General features: G+C 38.5%; 1 protein-coding gene across 3 annotated transcripts in view; it reads left to right on the top strand.

The window, feature by feature from the left end:
* Positions 1-678: 678 nt before the first annotated feature.
* Positions 679-16984, top strand: part of nectin1b (nectin cell adhesion molecule 1b) — a 287273-nt gene continuing 270967 nt past the window's right edge. Inside the window, exon 1 of one of the 3 annotated variants that reach the window (XM_055173651.2) lies at positions 679-1517. In XM_055173651.2, coding sequence (XP_055029626.2) covers positions 1463-1517 — 55 coding nt within the window. In that variant the 5' untranslated portion in view covers positions 679-1462. The remainder of the gene's footprint in view (positions 1518-16984) is intronic. The other 2 variants (XM_055173653.2, XM_055173652.2) reach the window with 2 other exon arrangements.

A 16984-nucleotide genomic window follows, 5' to 3' on the forward strand; every position in this document is an offset into this window, starting at 1 on the left:
AGATTTGATTCTAGATTCTGATAGGATAATCCACATTATATTTGTAAAATAGCTAAGAAACTAAACTATGATATATAAATTACACATATTGTGGTGTATTCGATAAATTGTAGAATTACTACTGCCCTTATCACCTGAGGTTAACCGATAATCAGTCATAAGAAAAATGTGGATAACTCGAAAGCCCAAAACTGCAGGTTTATGTCCCTGTCTGTTACCTAGAATCATGTAAGAGTGACCAGCAGGGGGAAGTGTTTTACTATTCCCACCTCCTCAATCACTTCATTCTGTCACATTGACTGTCTAACCTGAAATCCTGTTTTGTGAAATACAAATAGTTACTACTGTTGTTAGGGAAATTCAGCCAGATAAAATGTTTTAAATCGTTACATACAGCTTCAACATTGAAGTTGAAATCTTGACTTTCTCTGCGTTAAAGTGCTTGTCTACATACAATAAACAATTGGGGCTTGAAATAAGTTTTCCAGTAAGTATTTTACCTCATCTTCGATAACATCAAGCTGGTATCTCGCATGTTATCATTTAGACGATCTCTGTAAGCGTAGACTTTCCTCGTGTCTGCGATTTTAATCCTCTCCTCAGAGTTAATTTTGCGCAATGGCGACTTAAATCCTCCTACTCGCCGTTTAGCCCGCCTTCGTCTGACGTCACCCGGATTCGGATCTCTCCTCGCGCTTGTATCAGCTTCACTATAACAGTTCAGGTTGTGGCGGCATTGCCTGAAGTCCTTCAAACATTGGGATTGTTGCCATATCTTTTTTGCGGAAATTATAAAGAAAATTACTCGGTGTGAAAGACGAAAGGATTTCAGGTCCGCTCCGACATCCAGCTAAAATAATCAGATAATCCCCGGACTCCCAGATTGAGGGGGGCAGACCGGGACCGGCGGGACATATTCTGCTTACTTTTACTGCGCAAAACAAAGTAGCCTACTGAAGAATCTTATTATACGTATTTGTATTGTGGAGCAGACGGATCGCATGCATAAAGCGCTCAGACATCCAGGGCATTATTCAAAGCCTGTCTTTCTGTGGACTTGTCAGTGAGGCATCAAAGCGAAGGGGGCTATACAAGGATTCAACGTTTGGGATGCGCGGGATTCATTGACCTGAAAACTGCTATCCGAATTTATCCTAATCTCATCCAGTGCTTTCTCACGACTTTTCGGACTGTAGCATCAGATTGAGAGCGCATCTGTTCACAATTACACGAGCTCTGGCTGTACCTGGCTGCCTACTAAACTCTTCTCTGCACATACTCGCGTTTATCACGGATCAACTGCAGACGTCGCGTTAAGTGCAGTTTTATTCACGATTCGACTTTCTGTGCCGTTGTGAAGGGCTGGACTAAAGTGGATAGTGTCGAAGTTGCATGAATCACAGAGTCGCCCCGTGATCAGATCGCGATCAGTTCGGATATTTGTCACAAGGCGAAAAGTGCGATGACGATGTTGGCGACTTTTTGGATACTCCTGCTGGTTGCTTGGAACGCTCCAGGTAAGTCCATAACTGTGGAAGTCTTGTCCTCTTAGTCAGAGCATCATTTGTCAGAGATATTTGACGGATGGGAAATCTATATGGGACGGTAATAACAATGCGTAACAACATGCGTTACGTCAAACCAAGCTGTCGAATGCTTCAATGTTGCGTTTATTAAGACAAATGGGTGCATATTGAATGCATGCAAATATAAGATGCAGGCAGATGGCGATAGTGATGCTGCACTAGGTATTACATTTGTGCAGTCTGTTTTTTATATTTTGGAAAGATACTACGCAGTTGGGGAAATATGAGTAGTTTTCAAAAGCAGAGGGAAATTAAATAATTGTACACATTTCAAGTCATACTATTATTATCATTTACAATTTTGATTATATCATGATAGATAGCCTATCAAATAAGGGATGTTGATCAAGTAACCCATTGTGATGAATCATTACAATTCGCTATTTAAATGAAAGGAACTGCTTTAAGCTTTTTTTCTCAATAACCAAAAGTGTCAGGTGTACAGAGGCTGGGGCTGACATCCAAACAATCAAAATGAAAAATAAATAAATAAAATAAATGCATATATGTTTTACATTGACCATCTTGTACCAATATCCAGCCCATATTTTCAGATTTTCCCACGACTCAAAATGGCAATTATATTTTAATTACCAACCAATAGTAATTAGAAAGGTTTGTAATGTTCTAAGAACAGATAATGTGTTCTAGTTAACTACCAGTTTTAATGAGTTAATTGATTATTGGCTGTCAGATTAAAGCAGCGTGGTGCTTTTTCTATGAGTGATTTATGGGTGTGACCCCTCTGTGAAGATTAGAAAGGCCGAATTCCCTCTCATTCATTCACAATTCCTACTTGGCTGTTTAAAAGCCTCAAACGAATGCATCATGCGCAGCAGCACCATAACCTGATTCAGACATAAAGCTACTTTATAAAGATATCCGGTTTCTTTATCAGCAAGACAATTGAGTTTGTGTGCTTTTCCCATTGTCTGACAGTACTACCGATTGGCACAGTGTTAGGTGTCTTTAATAAACTGCTCTTGAGAGTATATTTTCCAATCAATACTGCACTGCTGACCTCTAATGTTGTAAACAAACTGTCTGATGTATTGGCTGCTCTTCTCTGCCCCCAATGGCTTCGTAGGAAAAAAGCTAAGCCAGTCAAAACAGCTGTGTGGGGTCAGCTGAGTGAAAGGCCTACGTGATAACACACGTACTTACTTTCTGCTAGAGTACTTATATTGTTTATAATCTCTTTAAATGCTGTAAAGACCCTGTGCATGTTTGATTAAAACCAAGACTTGTTTGCATATTGGCACACCTCTGTTCTTTCAATAAACAATTTGGTAAGTTCAAAGAAACCATTTTAAGCTTTAGGACATTTTTATGGCTTCTACTGAACATCTTCATAATATGTGACTCTGTATACAGTTGGAAATATCTTTGCTTGAACTTGTTGCCTTTGGCATGACTCCAAAAACAGAAGAACCTTGTTTGAACCATGCGGTGGCCAAATGTATGGATGCATGTTCACAGATCCTGTATCCCAGTGGTACAGTGAAACCTTTTGTTTAAAGTCTTGTTTGTTTAGTGGTGCAGTGGTTCTGGTTTTGAGCCGGAAAACACAATGCAAAATGATGAATTCAAATAACTAATGGCTGTGAAGAGAAAACTATGTTCTGCATTATTTGTCTACTCTGTCCCAAATTAGCCAAATTGGACATGACGTCAACATGGACACAGGTTGCATCCCATGCCATCGATCTTGAAACAAACAAAGCTGTGTAAACAGAAATATTTACAACTGTTTGTATTAAAGACATTTTTGTTTAATTCTGTATACTAAACAAATTTAGTGTGATGTCACCTAAGTAAAACCTGAGTTCTTAAGCAACCACAACCAGATGAGTACCACAAAAACCACTGTAGGCAAATAGTTGGTTGTGCAAGTGTTTTTTCTTAAGCTCATACATTATTAAAAGAGTCAGCATTTAAGCCGATATTCCCACGAGTAAGGAATGACTCCGAAATGAATCAATTTGCGTGCATTTAACATTATAAGCAATCACTGGTTTCTTAACTGAGCTAAATATTTAACCTTCTTGACATAAATGAAATGCACACAACCATTAATTTCTGCGCAGGCTATAATTTATGACTTCAAAGTGTAAAAATACAATTACATGTTAAAAAAAATGCTGGGAAAGGATATGAGAGCGTACTGTATATAAAGGCATGTGGCAAAGATCCATTCATCCGAGATCTGAGAGCAAACAAACCCAACCTAACCCTGTTTACAATCGGACCACACTGAATACATCTTGCAAATCTAAACAATATACACAAGCAGGCCTACTGAACGCATTACCTTTTGTCCACTGTGTTTGTTAGACACTTGCCTTACAATTAACAGATGGAGTAAGGGTCTTAAAAGACACCTGGTTATTATTGTTGCTCTTCATGTGGCAAAGCAATCACAAAATAAGTCAACTTTACTCTGTGTGTACATGTGCAAGGTCTATTTGGTCTCAAACATGTGCAGCCACATACATCACAAACCAGTGCAGTGAAACTGAGCAATATCAAGAATCTTAATGAATTAGGTCAAAAGCTGTGGTGCTATTACAACATAGGTCTGCTTTTTGAAAAGCATAAATTGAATGATACAATATAAAACATAAATGTGTATTGGCAGTGTGTGAACACAACCACCCTACAATAAAAAAAATCTATTCACTCGTTTTTTAATCCCCTTTAAACCAAAGCAGTCTCATTAGACATGCTGTTTTGATCCTCTTAGCAATGTGATGTCACACTGCTAAAGCCCCGCCTACGGCCGCTGACTGACTGATAGTTTCTGCCCTGTGAGTTGGACGCATTCTGCAGTTTTTTCTGTGATTCTTGGCTTAATCAGATCTATTTTGATTTCATTTAAATCTACTCAATGGAGAGAGTTCTTGGATAAATTGCTTCTATTGATGGCGATTAGTTGATTTACAGACATCCCTATAAAACATGGTACTCTGTAAATGGCTACCGTCCCTTAACATCTAGTTTTTGGCAAATCAATAATAAACTAAATTGTATCTTCGGTATTTTTTACTGCATTGCTTTTTTACTGGAATGGAAAACGTTATTGTGTTTGTGCTTGGTTAAGGATTATTTCACAAAAATCCTTTGCACTAAATGTTAATTATGCGAGCCCACCACAAACATCAGTTTGGCTAAGAGGGACGTTTTAAGGTGAAATTGGCAGAACGTGTGTTGGTCAATCCAAGGTTGAAATGTGGCTGAATGCCCGAAATGCTTTTCCTCTTGCTTGTAGAGCACTTTCATACTCGTTTTAAATGAAAGGTGCTTTTAAATGAAGTTTATAAATTAAATCATTTCCTGACTGTGTATACGAGCCACAGCAGATTTTTTTTCCTTACATTCCTTTGATGATTGATGCAGTACAACTTGCAGGTTTAAGCATGTCAATGAGTTGGAAAATCATGAACTGATTGAACCAGGTTTTTTAAGGTTTCTCATGCATGTTATTGGCAAATTGGACTTAAAACTCAGCATCAAACACAATTCTTGGTCTGTTTTAGCCAGTATGTGGTGTATTACCATATATGAGAATAGTAATAATAAGACCTGATTTAGATCTAGATTGTGATATTTGTACTAAAATTGTGCAGATTGGTGAAACAATATGGTCAATTCCATGGAAATGTCAACCTTATCATTAAAAGTAAAGTTTAAATTTTTACCCAAAGTTTTAAGCGAAGTTTTATTTTGGGGTGCGTTTCCCAAAAGCATCATTAGCTAACTATGGTTGTTGTTACCATTGACCATAGATGCTTTTGAGAAACGCATCCCTGATTAAGGGCGATTTATAGTCGTGCTTAGGTTCTTTGCCGTAGCTACGGCGTAGGCTATTCATAGCCTGTGTGTAGCCTGACACGCACCTCGCAAAATTTTTAACAGCGCGTCAGTTCTACGCGGACCGCAAGTGCTGTGATTGGTCAACCAGAACCCCTCCCGTCAGGTAAAGAAAACTGCGTCATAGGTATTTCCGTTTGCGACGGTGAAAACAAAGAATGGCCAAGTTGAGGAGTGATTTAACTCAAACTGCAACAAAAGTCGCTGTTTATTTACATCCATCATTGCTGGTCTTCTCAGTCCACTGCTTACCTCTTGCTTTTGAAACACATAGAGAAGCTACGGTAGCTGGCACCGGACAAACATGTCATCGTTGGAGACAACTTAGTAAAAAGTTTGTCCATTAAGGGCTTCTGTAGAAACATGGCTGAACAAAATGGCGGCTTCCATGTAAGGGGACCCTCCGTGTATGTAGATGAAACGTCTCATCCTAAGGCAATAAACACATAACGGTTCATTATGCAAGGTATATTATATGTATATTATTTTGCATTTCTGACAAGAGATCCTTCTAAAAATTACACACTGCACCTTTAAGTAAGTGTGAATTTCAAAAATGTAAAAGTTTCTTCCAAATATTAAAATAAAATAAATATTAATTGTTCTTTGAAGAGCCATCCTTTACTCCATATGTTGGGTATTATTGCTGCTGGTTTGTGCATTTTAATTTACAGAATTCCTACAAAGTATGTCCCAAAAACGTGTGCCTTTTTATGTCACATCCATAACAGATGCATGTTTCCCATCTAAATCCATTATTTAACATAGAAAACACATAAACAGCCTGATATTTTTCAATGTCTGGACTCTATCATCAGGGTTTTAGTAAAATATAAACAGATTGGTCAGTATTTTGGTATGGATTCTGTTTTGACAGCAAATGTCACATCCATAATGCTGGAATTGCTCATAATAATAATTTTCCTTTGAAAGTTTTTTATATGTCAATGAAATAATACAACAAATGCTTTTTATTTATATTTATTTATGTAAACTTGTAAGTTGATAAATTGCACCGATGAATTGTTTGCAATAGAATGTGTTTTATAAACTATTATAAATTTTGAATTTATTTGAATAGTATATTTATTAGAATGTCACTGGATCACCCAGTTGGCTTTCGTACCCACGGGTCTCTTTTTCTAAAAACACGACAGCTGATTTTGTACGTTCTGCTCTTTGATCAGAGAGTCTTGCCTGATTTGTGTGGAGATGATCCGCTGGTTCATGTAAAAGATCAGGATTAGTTTCCTGGCTCGATGAATCACTTCTGAATTTTGTTTGAAGTAGTTCAATCATGAAGAGAAGAACATTTTGTGATACCCCCCCTCCCAATTGTGATTATCCGATTGACCGTGAAAGCCACATTCAAGTGGCATTTTTAATTTGTGAGTTTTGCCAATGCTCTCTAAATTTCTGCGATGAGCAAAATAAGATAGCCTTGGGTCTTACACGTAAGTGCACGAGATGTGCAAAAGTGTTCAGTGAGGGTAAATATGTCGTTCGATGCAAAAGCTCAGCTCCCTTTTGTGTCAAATGGGTTTATGCTTAGCTTTATGCGCAAAGGCTGGAATTTGGTCATTCACTTTAAGGTCAAAGGGTTGGCATATTAATGTCACCCCGTCTTTTGAAGCTTTAAGTGATATACAAGCTGTTTTGACCCACACAATAAATGGTTTAACTGGCAAACAAGTGTGTGTGTGTGTGTGAGAGCGTGTGAGTGTAAAACCATCACTTGTTCTACTGCACCCATAAAACTGCTGTGAATTCAGACAGATGGTTACCACTCCTCAATTGCATTTCCAAACCTGTTAAAAATCTTTTAAATTCCCAAGTCAAAAAACACATTATTTTTGCATTAGTTTAGTCCCATACCACTTTAAAGAAACTTTAGTTCACATCAAATATCAAATAAATGTAAACAAAAGCAACTTAGTGCTTAGAAGTAGACTGGGGAAGGTTAATGGACAAAGCGTTATTTCAGAAAACAGAAGCTGCAGTCATGCTGTGAAGCATTTTAACACATTTAACTGCTTTTCTTTGAAGGCATTTAACAATGTGGTCCATTAAAAGAACAGTTTCTGTTTTATTGATTTCATTTGTCAACCTGCCTGTTTATTGTTTTGTTGTGCATTTTAAATTAATTAAACAGTTGTTCTCTTACCAAACTTACGCATTTTATTTTTCTTCAGTAATTGTGTTATTTCTTCCATCAGCCTTGATTTTATATGCCTAACTTTGTAAACAATTGTTTTTTCATTGTTCAGTTATTTTGGAGTATTCTTTTGTCTAAGCATTTGCTGTAGGCCTGAAACTCATTTCAGTCAAATAATGCATACACAGCAAAACACTAGCTTGTTTCCAATCCCTGGCCTGCATAAATACCATTTTAGGCATCTTATGCGCAGTCACGACACAAAATACCAAGGATGCCTTCTTTTGGCCAAGACTGATGTATTCTTTAAAGGGAAGAAGGGAAGGGAAGTGGCAATCCCACAATGCACTTCGGGGAAATGATGCGAGAGAAATATTGAAATATTCTTAAAGGGATAGTTTGCCTAAAAGTTTTGTCCTTTATTTATTAATTAACTTTGTTAACACAAATGAAGATATTTTGAAGAACGTTTGTAATTAGGCTCATCTGGGGCACCATTGACTTCCATAATAGGAGAAATTAATACTATAGAAGAGAATGGTACCCCAGATCTGTTTAATTAATCATATATATTTTAAAATATCTTAATTTGTGTTCAGCAGAACAAAGAAATGTAAATAAATGTGAATGAACAAAAATGATGACCGAATTTTCATTTTTTGGCGAACTATCCATTTAATAGCAGCTCAATAACAAAAAAGTGCTTTGATAAAAATGTAAATTTAACCAATATACAGCCACGGAAAAAATGAATCCAATGGTTCCTTTTAGTTTTTCTAGATTTACTATTTATATATTAGTGTTCAAGTAAAATGATAATTTTTGTTTAATTCTGTCCACTACAGACAACATTTCTGCCAAATACTTTTATTGCAAAATTTTATTTGCATTTATTTACTAAAAAATTAAATGGTGAAAACCTGGTCAAAATGACCAATAAATATGCAGCATTTTTTTATATTTAATAGAGAAAATACGTTTTTTTTTTTCAAAAACAAAATACTAATGTTTTACTTGCATTTTAGGAAAAAAACAAAAATGAATAAAAAAAACCCTGATTTTTTTTGTCACATCTTTCATGGGTTTGTCATGCTCTCAGTCTTTTACATATGCTGTTGGGTAACTTTATGCCAGTCCCAAGATTTGCTTTGGTTGAAATTAAAGGTGACATAGAATGATTGAACGGAGTATTTATCCTTGTTCTGTGATGTGACATGTAGACAATTTTTTTTTTTTGTTTGGGTCTGTAATGCCTTAGAAGCTTCCTAAAAACCTCTTTAAGAAAGCTCTATTAGGGTGGGGGATTTTAAACAAGTGGTTTTGCACCTATTTGGCTCCCCCTACTGGCTTAACTTGCAATCTTATTACTGATTGGCTGACTTTGCTGCCACTCAAAAAATGTAGCCAATTATTTTAAAGTGGAAGGGCAGTTAGATGCCTGTGATGTCATAAGCATCAGTTTTTCAGATTGGGCTGTTTTCTGGCTGACATTTCTAAAAGAGGAATTTCTATGAGACTCGGATGTTTAGCATGTTTTGCACTTTTTGTATGTTTGTGAATGTGGGTAGACTACCATTATTCAACAAAGACAAGGTAAAAATGGTTTTTCATTCTCTGTCCCCTTTAAACAGACACTGGACTGAAATGGTACCAGTACATCTAGAAATGATGATTAAAGTCAAAATTGGAGTGGTCTCTTTTTTTCTGTGGCTGTATGTGCATTTGTATGGATAAAATATACCAAACCATTGTATACCCATGTAGACTTTAGGCAGCAGGGCACCTCATTAGGTTTGTATGGTCAGTTTGGCATATAGCATTTAATTACAGTAGTGTACAGCACAAAGTTAAGAGTGATTTACAGGAAAGAGGTGTTGTTGAGGATCAGGAGAAGATGGGATTCTACGCCTCATCATCAGGCAGAAATGATCTGCTGGGTCTGCCCAACCATTCCTGAAATTAACAGGGTGGAAAGCTATTAACATGAGCCATCTACAGCGGTGCTCAAAATGAAATTGCGTGTGCCACCCACAACAGAATGCAGCACACTCTGCATCAGTGGCTAGAATATAGTCTGGACAAAATCCATGGTGTCTCGCTGTATATTGTTTGGCTGAGCTTGTCTGGTTCTGCTGCATGTTGTAGTTGTGTTGGTCTCACATAGCCGTACACTTGACAAAATACTTTTTTTCCCCATTTATTTTATACACTTGTCTGACTCAGTGTCTGACTAACATGTAAAACGATCAACCGCAGTTCATTTTGGTTTTATATGTCATTTATGGGTGATTTTATCTGACATGAATTAAACCACACTAGCCTGGAAAACACTGGCAAAACTAGTGAATCAGGTCTTTCCAGAAGTGTTTATTGTAAAACTTAAAACACGACTTTGTTTCCATCAGTGCACTTTAAAAAATGCTTGGTTATTTTCAGCGTTGGGCAAAAAGGGACAAGGGAAAGTGTTTATATTTCACCCAATAATGGTTTAAAACAACACAGTATTTTGGGTTAAAACACCCCAGCATTTTGGGTTAAAACAATCCAGCATGGGTTAAACAACAACCCAGCAGGGTGGGCTCGTCTCTCTTTTTGACCCAATGCTGGGGTGAAGATGCTGCATGATAAATCGCATGCGAAACTTCAGCGATAATGAATTGTCCTGATTTTCAGTGAACTATGGCTCTGTGTAGTAAATGCTGCTCCATCTGTTAAATGGCTGTGAAATTATTCGAAAATAATGCACACCCAAGATGGTAATGTGGCATGACACAAATATTTTCGAATAATTCATAGGACCGGAGTCAATTATTCCGCTTACACCACGATTAACAAAGACATTGCTCTGGTGTTTTTTTAAAGACATTTGACATTTGGTATGTGTAGGGCTGTCACGATTATGAAATTTGATGGTTAATTGTCTAATAAATTTTGACGGTTATGACAATTCATTGCTTGTTTTATGCTGTGTTTACACCAACCATGGTAGAGGCGTGAAGCGCGAGTGATTTCAATGTTAAGTCAATGTTAAGACGCGCGTCTGGAGGTCCCGCGGCGACAGAGATGCGTTTGGCGCGGCGCGGAAGATGCGAATTGAGAGTTGTGCGCGGTACGCGCGAATGGTGTTTTTTGTGCATTTTGCGGTTCACACGAATTTGCGCCTGACGCCCGAATTGAAAAATTTGAACACTTGATATTGTCCGTAAGCAGGCACCCGGAGCTATAAACACAAGTTCTTATTTCTATAGAGACAGGAATAAAAAGTACCTCGCTTGGAAGAGTGTCAGTGAGGACTTTGGGCAACCTGGTAAGTTGTAATACACACTACACTTTTGAGTCACGTGACGTTTATCGACCCGCGCCGTTTATTTTCCCCCCTATAGTAAGGTTACCAAATACAAACTGGTAACTCTCTTGATAAATGCACAATCAACATAAGTCATCTTGCAAACAGACAACCGCATAGCACTTGCCCCTACAACAAGAAGCGGATTTTGCATCTGACGCGCGTCAAATGCTTGCTTTTTCCACGCGTCTACTCCGCTTTACACGCGCGAATGCATTCAAACTGTTCAAGCGGCAAACTTGGCGCGGTAGACGAGATTTTGACGCCTGAAATGCGGTTGGTGTAAACTCAGCATTAGGACTATGATCTCATAGATTTTTTTGTTCATTACATTTTTTTACACGTTGGGATTATTTAAATTCAATCTTTTGCAAGATTTACCGGGCAGTAAATATGAATTTCTTTAAATGCTGTTTTTCCACTGTATTAAATGGCTTTGCAATGTATTGCATTACAATGTCAGTCAAGGAGTGCTATTAGATACTGTCTCGTTTATAAAGGTGCTGCAGCTCCCCCATGTGTTTTTTAGAGAGATATGCATTCATTGCGGTGATCTAAAATCATCGCGATGAGGTCAAACAATCGCGACGAGGCGATTATTTAATAATTGTGACAGCCCTAGGTGTACGTTTATCTAAAAATAATGCATACCCGTGAAATATTTCTCAACCAGAATCAGAATAAAGCATTCAACAGCCCCGTGATATAAATACATTATTAAATATATATATTCTTTCTTCCAGGATTCCTGCCATCATCTTCTCAAAACCAAGCATTGGTTTCACTCCCATGTCATTTCATGTCTGATTGCTTTTTAATTGTCTCCGCTTCATTGTATGTCCTGAGAATCTGGGTGGCTGGGATCGGCCTATATATTCAGTCGTAAAGGTCATTGCCTCTCAGGCAAGTTAAAGCGATTTTTCCGACTCCAAATCCTCATCTTAGTTGGATTAAACATTTTTGGGGGAATGAACACATCCAGTGATGGATGAGCATCAACCACAGAAATGCAATTATTCACAATGTGAATTTGTCTAGCTCTGAAATGTAATCCAAGTAATAACTTGGCAGCATGCAAACTTGATTTTGCAAAATGTGAATAATTTTGCTTTCAGACACCCTTGGTTCTGTTTACCCATCAGGCTGGTTGCTTATTGGTGCTTGCTTGCCGTATGAAGGAGCAGATTTGGAGATGCCGGCCTCTACTCCAGATGGGATTTATTTCAATCAGTTTCATAATATTTATTGTATCCAAGATTTAACGTTTGATTGTGCCATTAACTACGGCCAAAACCACTTCTTTTGATTAGCCCATTGCTATTTTGAGATGTTTTAAATTGTTCACAATGAAATTCACCTAAGTAGCTCTCAGTTTAATGTGGAGTAGAATTGGCAACGTTGCATCCAACGTTGTGATTGCCTCGTTCGTATTTGAAGTGGATTTTTGAAAACCGAAATCCGGATGAAGCAGGGTAATAAAAGAGGACATTGATCAAAAGCAGGTGTCTCCTGAAGGACATTGAGCTTGTATGGGTGAAAACCTGCAGAACTCATCAGCCAGACCTCAGTAAGTGCAGCTTAACCTCAGGAGGTCACAATGAGGCCGGGAATGTCTTTTATTTGGCATCTTTCAGTTTGTTGTTCCTCTATGGAGATAGATGGTGGTAAGTGTCAGACAGTGACACATGGTATGGCGTTTGGCTGGGGGAGAGTTCTGCTGTGAAAGTGATTATACAGACATTTGGACTGGATGTTTAAGATTTAGCATGCAGATGAGGGCTTGGTCCAATTCCAGTGGTGTGACTTGGTTTGTTTTGTGCTGATGCGAGGAACAGTGTAAGCTAAATAATATTACTACGGTGAATTACACTGTTTACAAGTCTGGTAGACGTCTAAATTGTATATATGTTTTTCATAATTCATTTAGGGAAGCAGTGAACAATATAAGATCAATAAACAGGGCTATCAATGGCATAATTAATAGTAAAATCCCCCTTTTGACTTCGTCCAACCAAGAGTTTTCTTTCTTTTTTTTATCTTCACGCCATTCCAGCACCTATGGCTATATTCATGGTGAGAAACGGTTAATTCGTAAACAAGTTAATCCACACACAGGTTAGGGGAGGGCCAATTCGGTGTCTCCAGTTCACCTAACTTGCATGTTTTTGTTCTGTAGGAGTAAACCAGAGTAAACTTACCTAGCCGGGGCTCGAACAAGAAACCTGCTTGCTGTGAGACAACAGTGCTACCCACTGTTCAGCCCCCAACCAAGATTTTTCCCCAAAATGTTCATTCATATCCGCAAAAAGTAGTCGTCTTTGTCCTCCAAATACTCAACACGTCACATTTGAATCGTATCAGCGCTTCTACGCCTGTGTTTTCGAGCTGAATCTGTGACGATTGTTTATCCGGTGCTGTGCCGCTGTCTAGATGTGGCCTAGGCGCTCAATGGTGAATTAAACATGAGTGAGAGCTGCTGATCTAAATAATGGAGTGGATGTGACAGCGCCGAGTGTTTCTCCGCTGCACAGCTGACTGCACAAATAACACTAAAAACTGAGTAAGTGCTAAATGAACTTGCGCATGCACGCACACGCGCATTCACACATGCTCTATCTTCCTCTTTGTTTGCATAGGGTCTTTAGTTAAGGCTGGGATTGGTGTTAATGGGAACGGATTGTTAGCGTCAGGTTGACCTGACCGTGACACTGCCTGTCTGTTCTAGAAGGTTTTTTTTAAAGCATTATATGTTTTAAAATAGCATCCCATGTATCCTTTGTTGTAAAGGCAATCCCATAATGCATTGCACCATGTTAAATTGTGTTTATAAAAATGTGTGAATGTAATTTAAATGGACTGTGTTACCAATATTTATGTGTGCTATCTTGTATTTGTATGGTTATTAGAGTACATTGTTAGATGAGCAGCCAGATGGTTTTGAATCGAGTCTCTCATGACTTTTTGTGCATGCACAGTGTTCCAATTTAGTCACTTTTGAGGTGTTATTTCGGTTAGTATGCTGTTTATGTAGGCAGTAGACAGTGGGGCAGCTCACTAGGGTTTGGAGCAGAGCCTATATGCTGGATTCTTTCATCCTCAGCATTCTGTGGATGAGAGAGTTTGTGAAGTCTTTGTGCAGAACGTGTTTGTCTGTGTGCACCTGCGACTGTCTCTGTGCGTACATGCAGCACCGCTATACCCACCTGTTTTCCAGGTCCCTGATCACACGAGCCCCCCATCCCATCCCGCGTTCTTGTTTTATCTGCGGAGCGCAGCTGCAATTTTCTGCTTCAGACCCCTGAAATTCTGTTCTGTTTCGAGTCGAAACGCCCGAATCAGCCGACTAAAGAAAAAGGAAATCAATAAACGGGGCCAATCTTGCCTGTGCTGTTCTGATTCGGTATTAATCTGATTTAGCGATTCTCATCTCGATTTAGAGATTAAATAGTTAAGCTCACCCATCCTCCCAAGCCTGCATTTGCACTCACTGAACAGAGACGGCAGCTGTATCACTGCGGTGTTACCGCCCTCCCTCTTTTTCTCTTTTGACTCGCCGCTGTGTTCATGCGTGGAAAACATTTTCAATTTAAGAAATTAATCATTTTTAATTATGATTTGGATTTTGAATTGAATGTGAATTGTCCTGGCCACACCCCTCAGAATGCAACGCCCCTCAGAATGGGATTTTGAATTGAACAGACATAACGACACCTATATCCACATATGAATGCCTGAACTGCTATGCATTTTCTGTAAATTTGCTACAAAGCAAAAAAGTATTGTGAAAAAATGTAATTAAACAAATTTAAAGATGCAATGTGGGACTTTTAGTGGCAACTAGCTGTGAGACTGTAAATTGCAAACCAATGGCTCAGTCCACAGCTTACCCCCTTCTTTTCAAAACGCATAGAGAAGCTACGGTAGCGGCCACAGGACAAACACGTCATCGTCTAAGACAACGTAGTGACGCAACGTGCTCTGTAGAGCAGTTTGTCCGTTTAGGGCTACTGTAGAAACATGTCAGCGACTTCCATGTAAAGTAACCCATGGTGTATGTAGATAAAAACTCATACAGTTCATTATGTAAGGTCTTTATACGCCACTGATAATATAGTTATGCATATAATATTTTAATTTTGTCAAGAGATCCTTCTAAAAGTCCCACGTTGCACCTTTAATATCCAGCCATTAGCCAGAGAAATGAATATATAGCCATATGTAGCCGTTTTAATTGTATTTAATGAGTTTTAATTGGTTGATTTATATTTTTTACATGGTTGTTATTATTATCATATTAACCTTATTAGAAATAACCCATACATTGTTTATATGATACCTTGTTTGAAAGAGTTTTATATAAAGGTTTTGTTGAGTCTTCACTCGGCAGGTTTTTGTGAGATAAAGCAGTGCAGGTTTTGCTGAGAGGTATCGGGCAGTGGTAATGGTGTCAGGTTGAAGCACTTCGTCCGAGCTCTGATCTGGGATTGAGGGATTGGATAATTCCTGGACTACTGGTGAAACCACGTGTATGACTCTGAAATAAAACAGATCAGATTGTCACACACACACACACAAGGCTCTTGAAACTAAACAAGCCAATTTACTACAGGCAGCTGGGCTGATGTGCCTCCATTAAAGAGACATGGACTGGCGATTACTGGCTGGTGCAGAAGCGTCAGTCAGGGGAATAGAGAAGAGGAATTCTGTGACTATAGATGTAGTGTTCTTGTCTCTGCTGTCTCTTATGGGACTGTAAAGTGTGTGTGCGCGTGCGTGCCTGTTTCCTTTTTGTTTGGAACTTTAGGGATACAAAACCAAATATAATATTATTCATGACTTATTATTATGTCTGTGCTAGGGCTACAACTAATGATTATTTTCACAATCGATTAATCTGCCGATTATGTTTTTATCGACTTATTGGATAAAAACATTAATATTCAGTCAATATTTTTTGCTTCCGTCATTGTCCTGTCAGGGTTGCCAGATTCGCATAACAAGACCATCTCAGTGCCATTCAAAATTAGTCCAAAAGCATCCCAATGACTATTCACAGCCCAAAGCCAACAACCAATGAACCAAATCCTTCCATCTCTAACTTGCAGAAAACATCAACCTGCGGAAACAGTTTAAAAGTAACCCAATTCAGAACTCCACCGAAAGGCAGAGCACCTGGCAACGCTACCTTGCTTTTAACCAAGCTGCTCGCATGGAGTAAAAGAAGTACCTGATAAACATGCAGCTCTCGTTGTATGTAGAAAAAGTGCCTGACTTTGTGCAGGCAGCTTTCACTGTATAAAGAAACAGTGCCAGACATTAATTATAAGCGCACCGCTGCTGCAATATGAAGCAGACGCATGTCAGTGCTGTCTGGCGGTGGTGCGGGATCATGTGACATAACAATACAATTAATCAATACTGAAATTTGTTGTCAATTAATTTCTTTATTGATTTGTATAATTTTTATTGATTAAAAGGCATAGGCCGTTTCTCAATGTCAAGGATACTTCCTTGGCAGGACTAGTCCTTTCAAGTCACTCTTAAGCATTCGGAGAACACGTAAATGGAACAGGCTAGCAAGTGCACGTCATTGCGTCAATAAAAGGTGTGGTTTAGGTGATGTGCGCATAGGATTGTGGGTGATTTCAGCAAATCAAGAGCGCAAAGGATTCACATATGCATCCTTTCCTCTATATGGGATATTTCTCGAACGAAGGACTCAGTCCTTGGCTGAAATTCCGAGGATCCTCAACATTGGAACAGTCCTTTGACGGCGGTCGATGACGTAGCATCCTCGAAATTCTGGCTTCCAAGGATCCTTCTTTGACATTGAGAAACGGCCATAGTCTATGTTGTATCTCATACTTGAGCTTTACCTGTTGATGATATACCACAGTATAAATATAGCAGAATCTCGATTGACACAATGTAGCCCAGCACTGATTCTATCTGGATGCATGTTTGTCAATTCAGTTCAAATTTAAACAGACAGAATACAGAATAAATGATGTATGATCATAGTTGGCC

This window comes from Misgurnus anguillicaudatus, chromosome 15 (assembly GCF_027580225.2).
Source record: "Misgurnus anguillicaudatus chromosome 15, ASM2758022v2, whole genome shotgun sequence".
Lineage (NCBI taxonomy): Eukaryota > Metazoa > Chordata > Actinopteri > Cypriniformes > Cobitidae > Misgurnus > Misgurnus anguillicaudatus.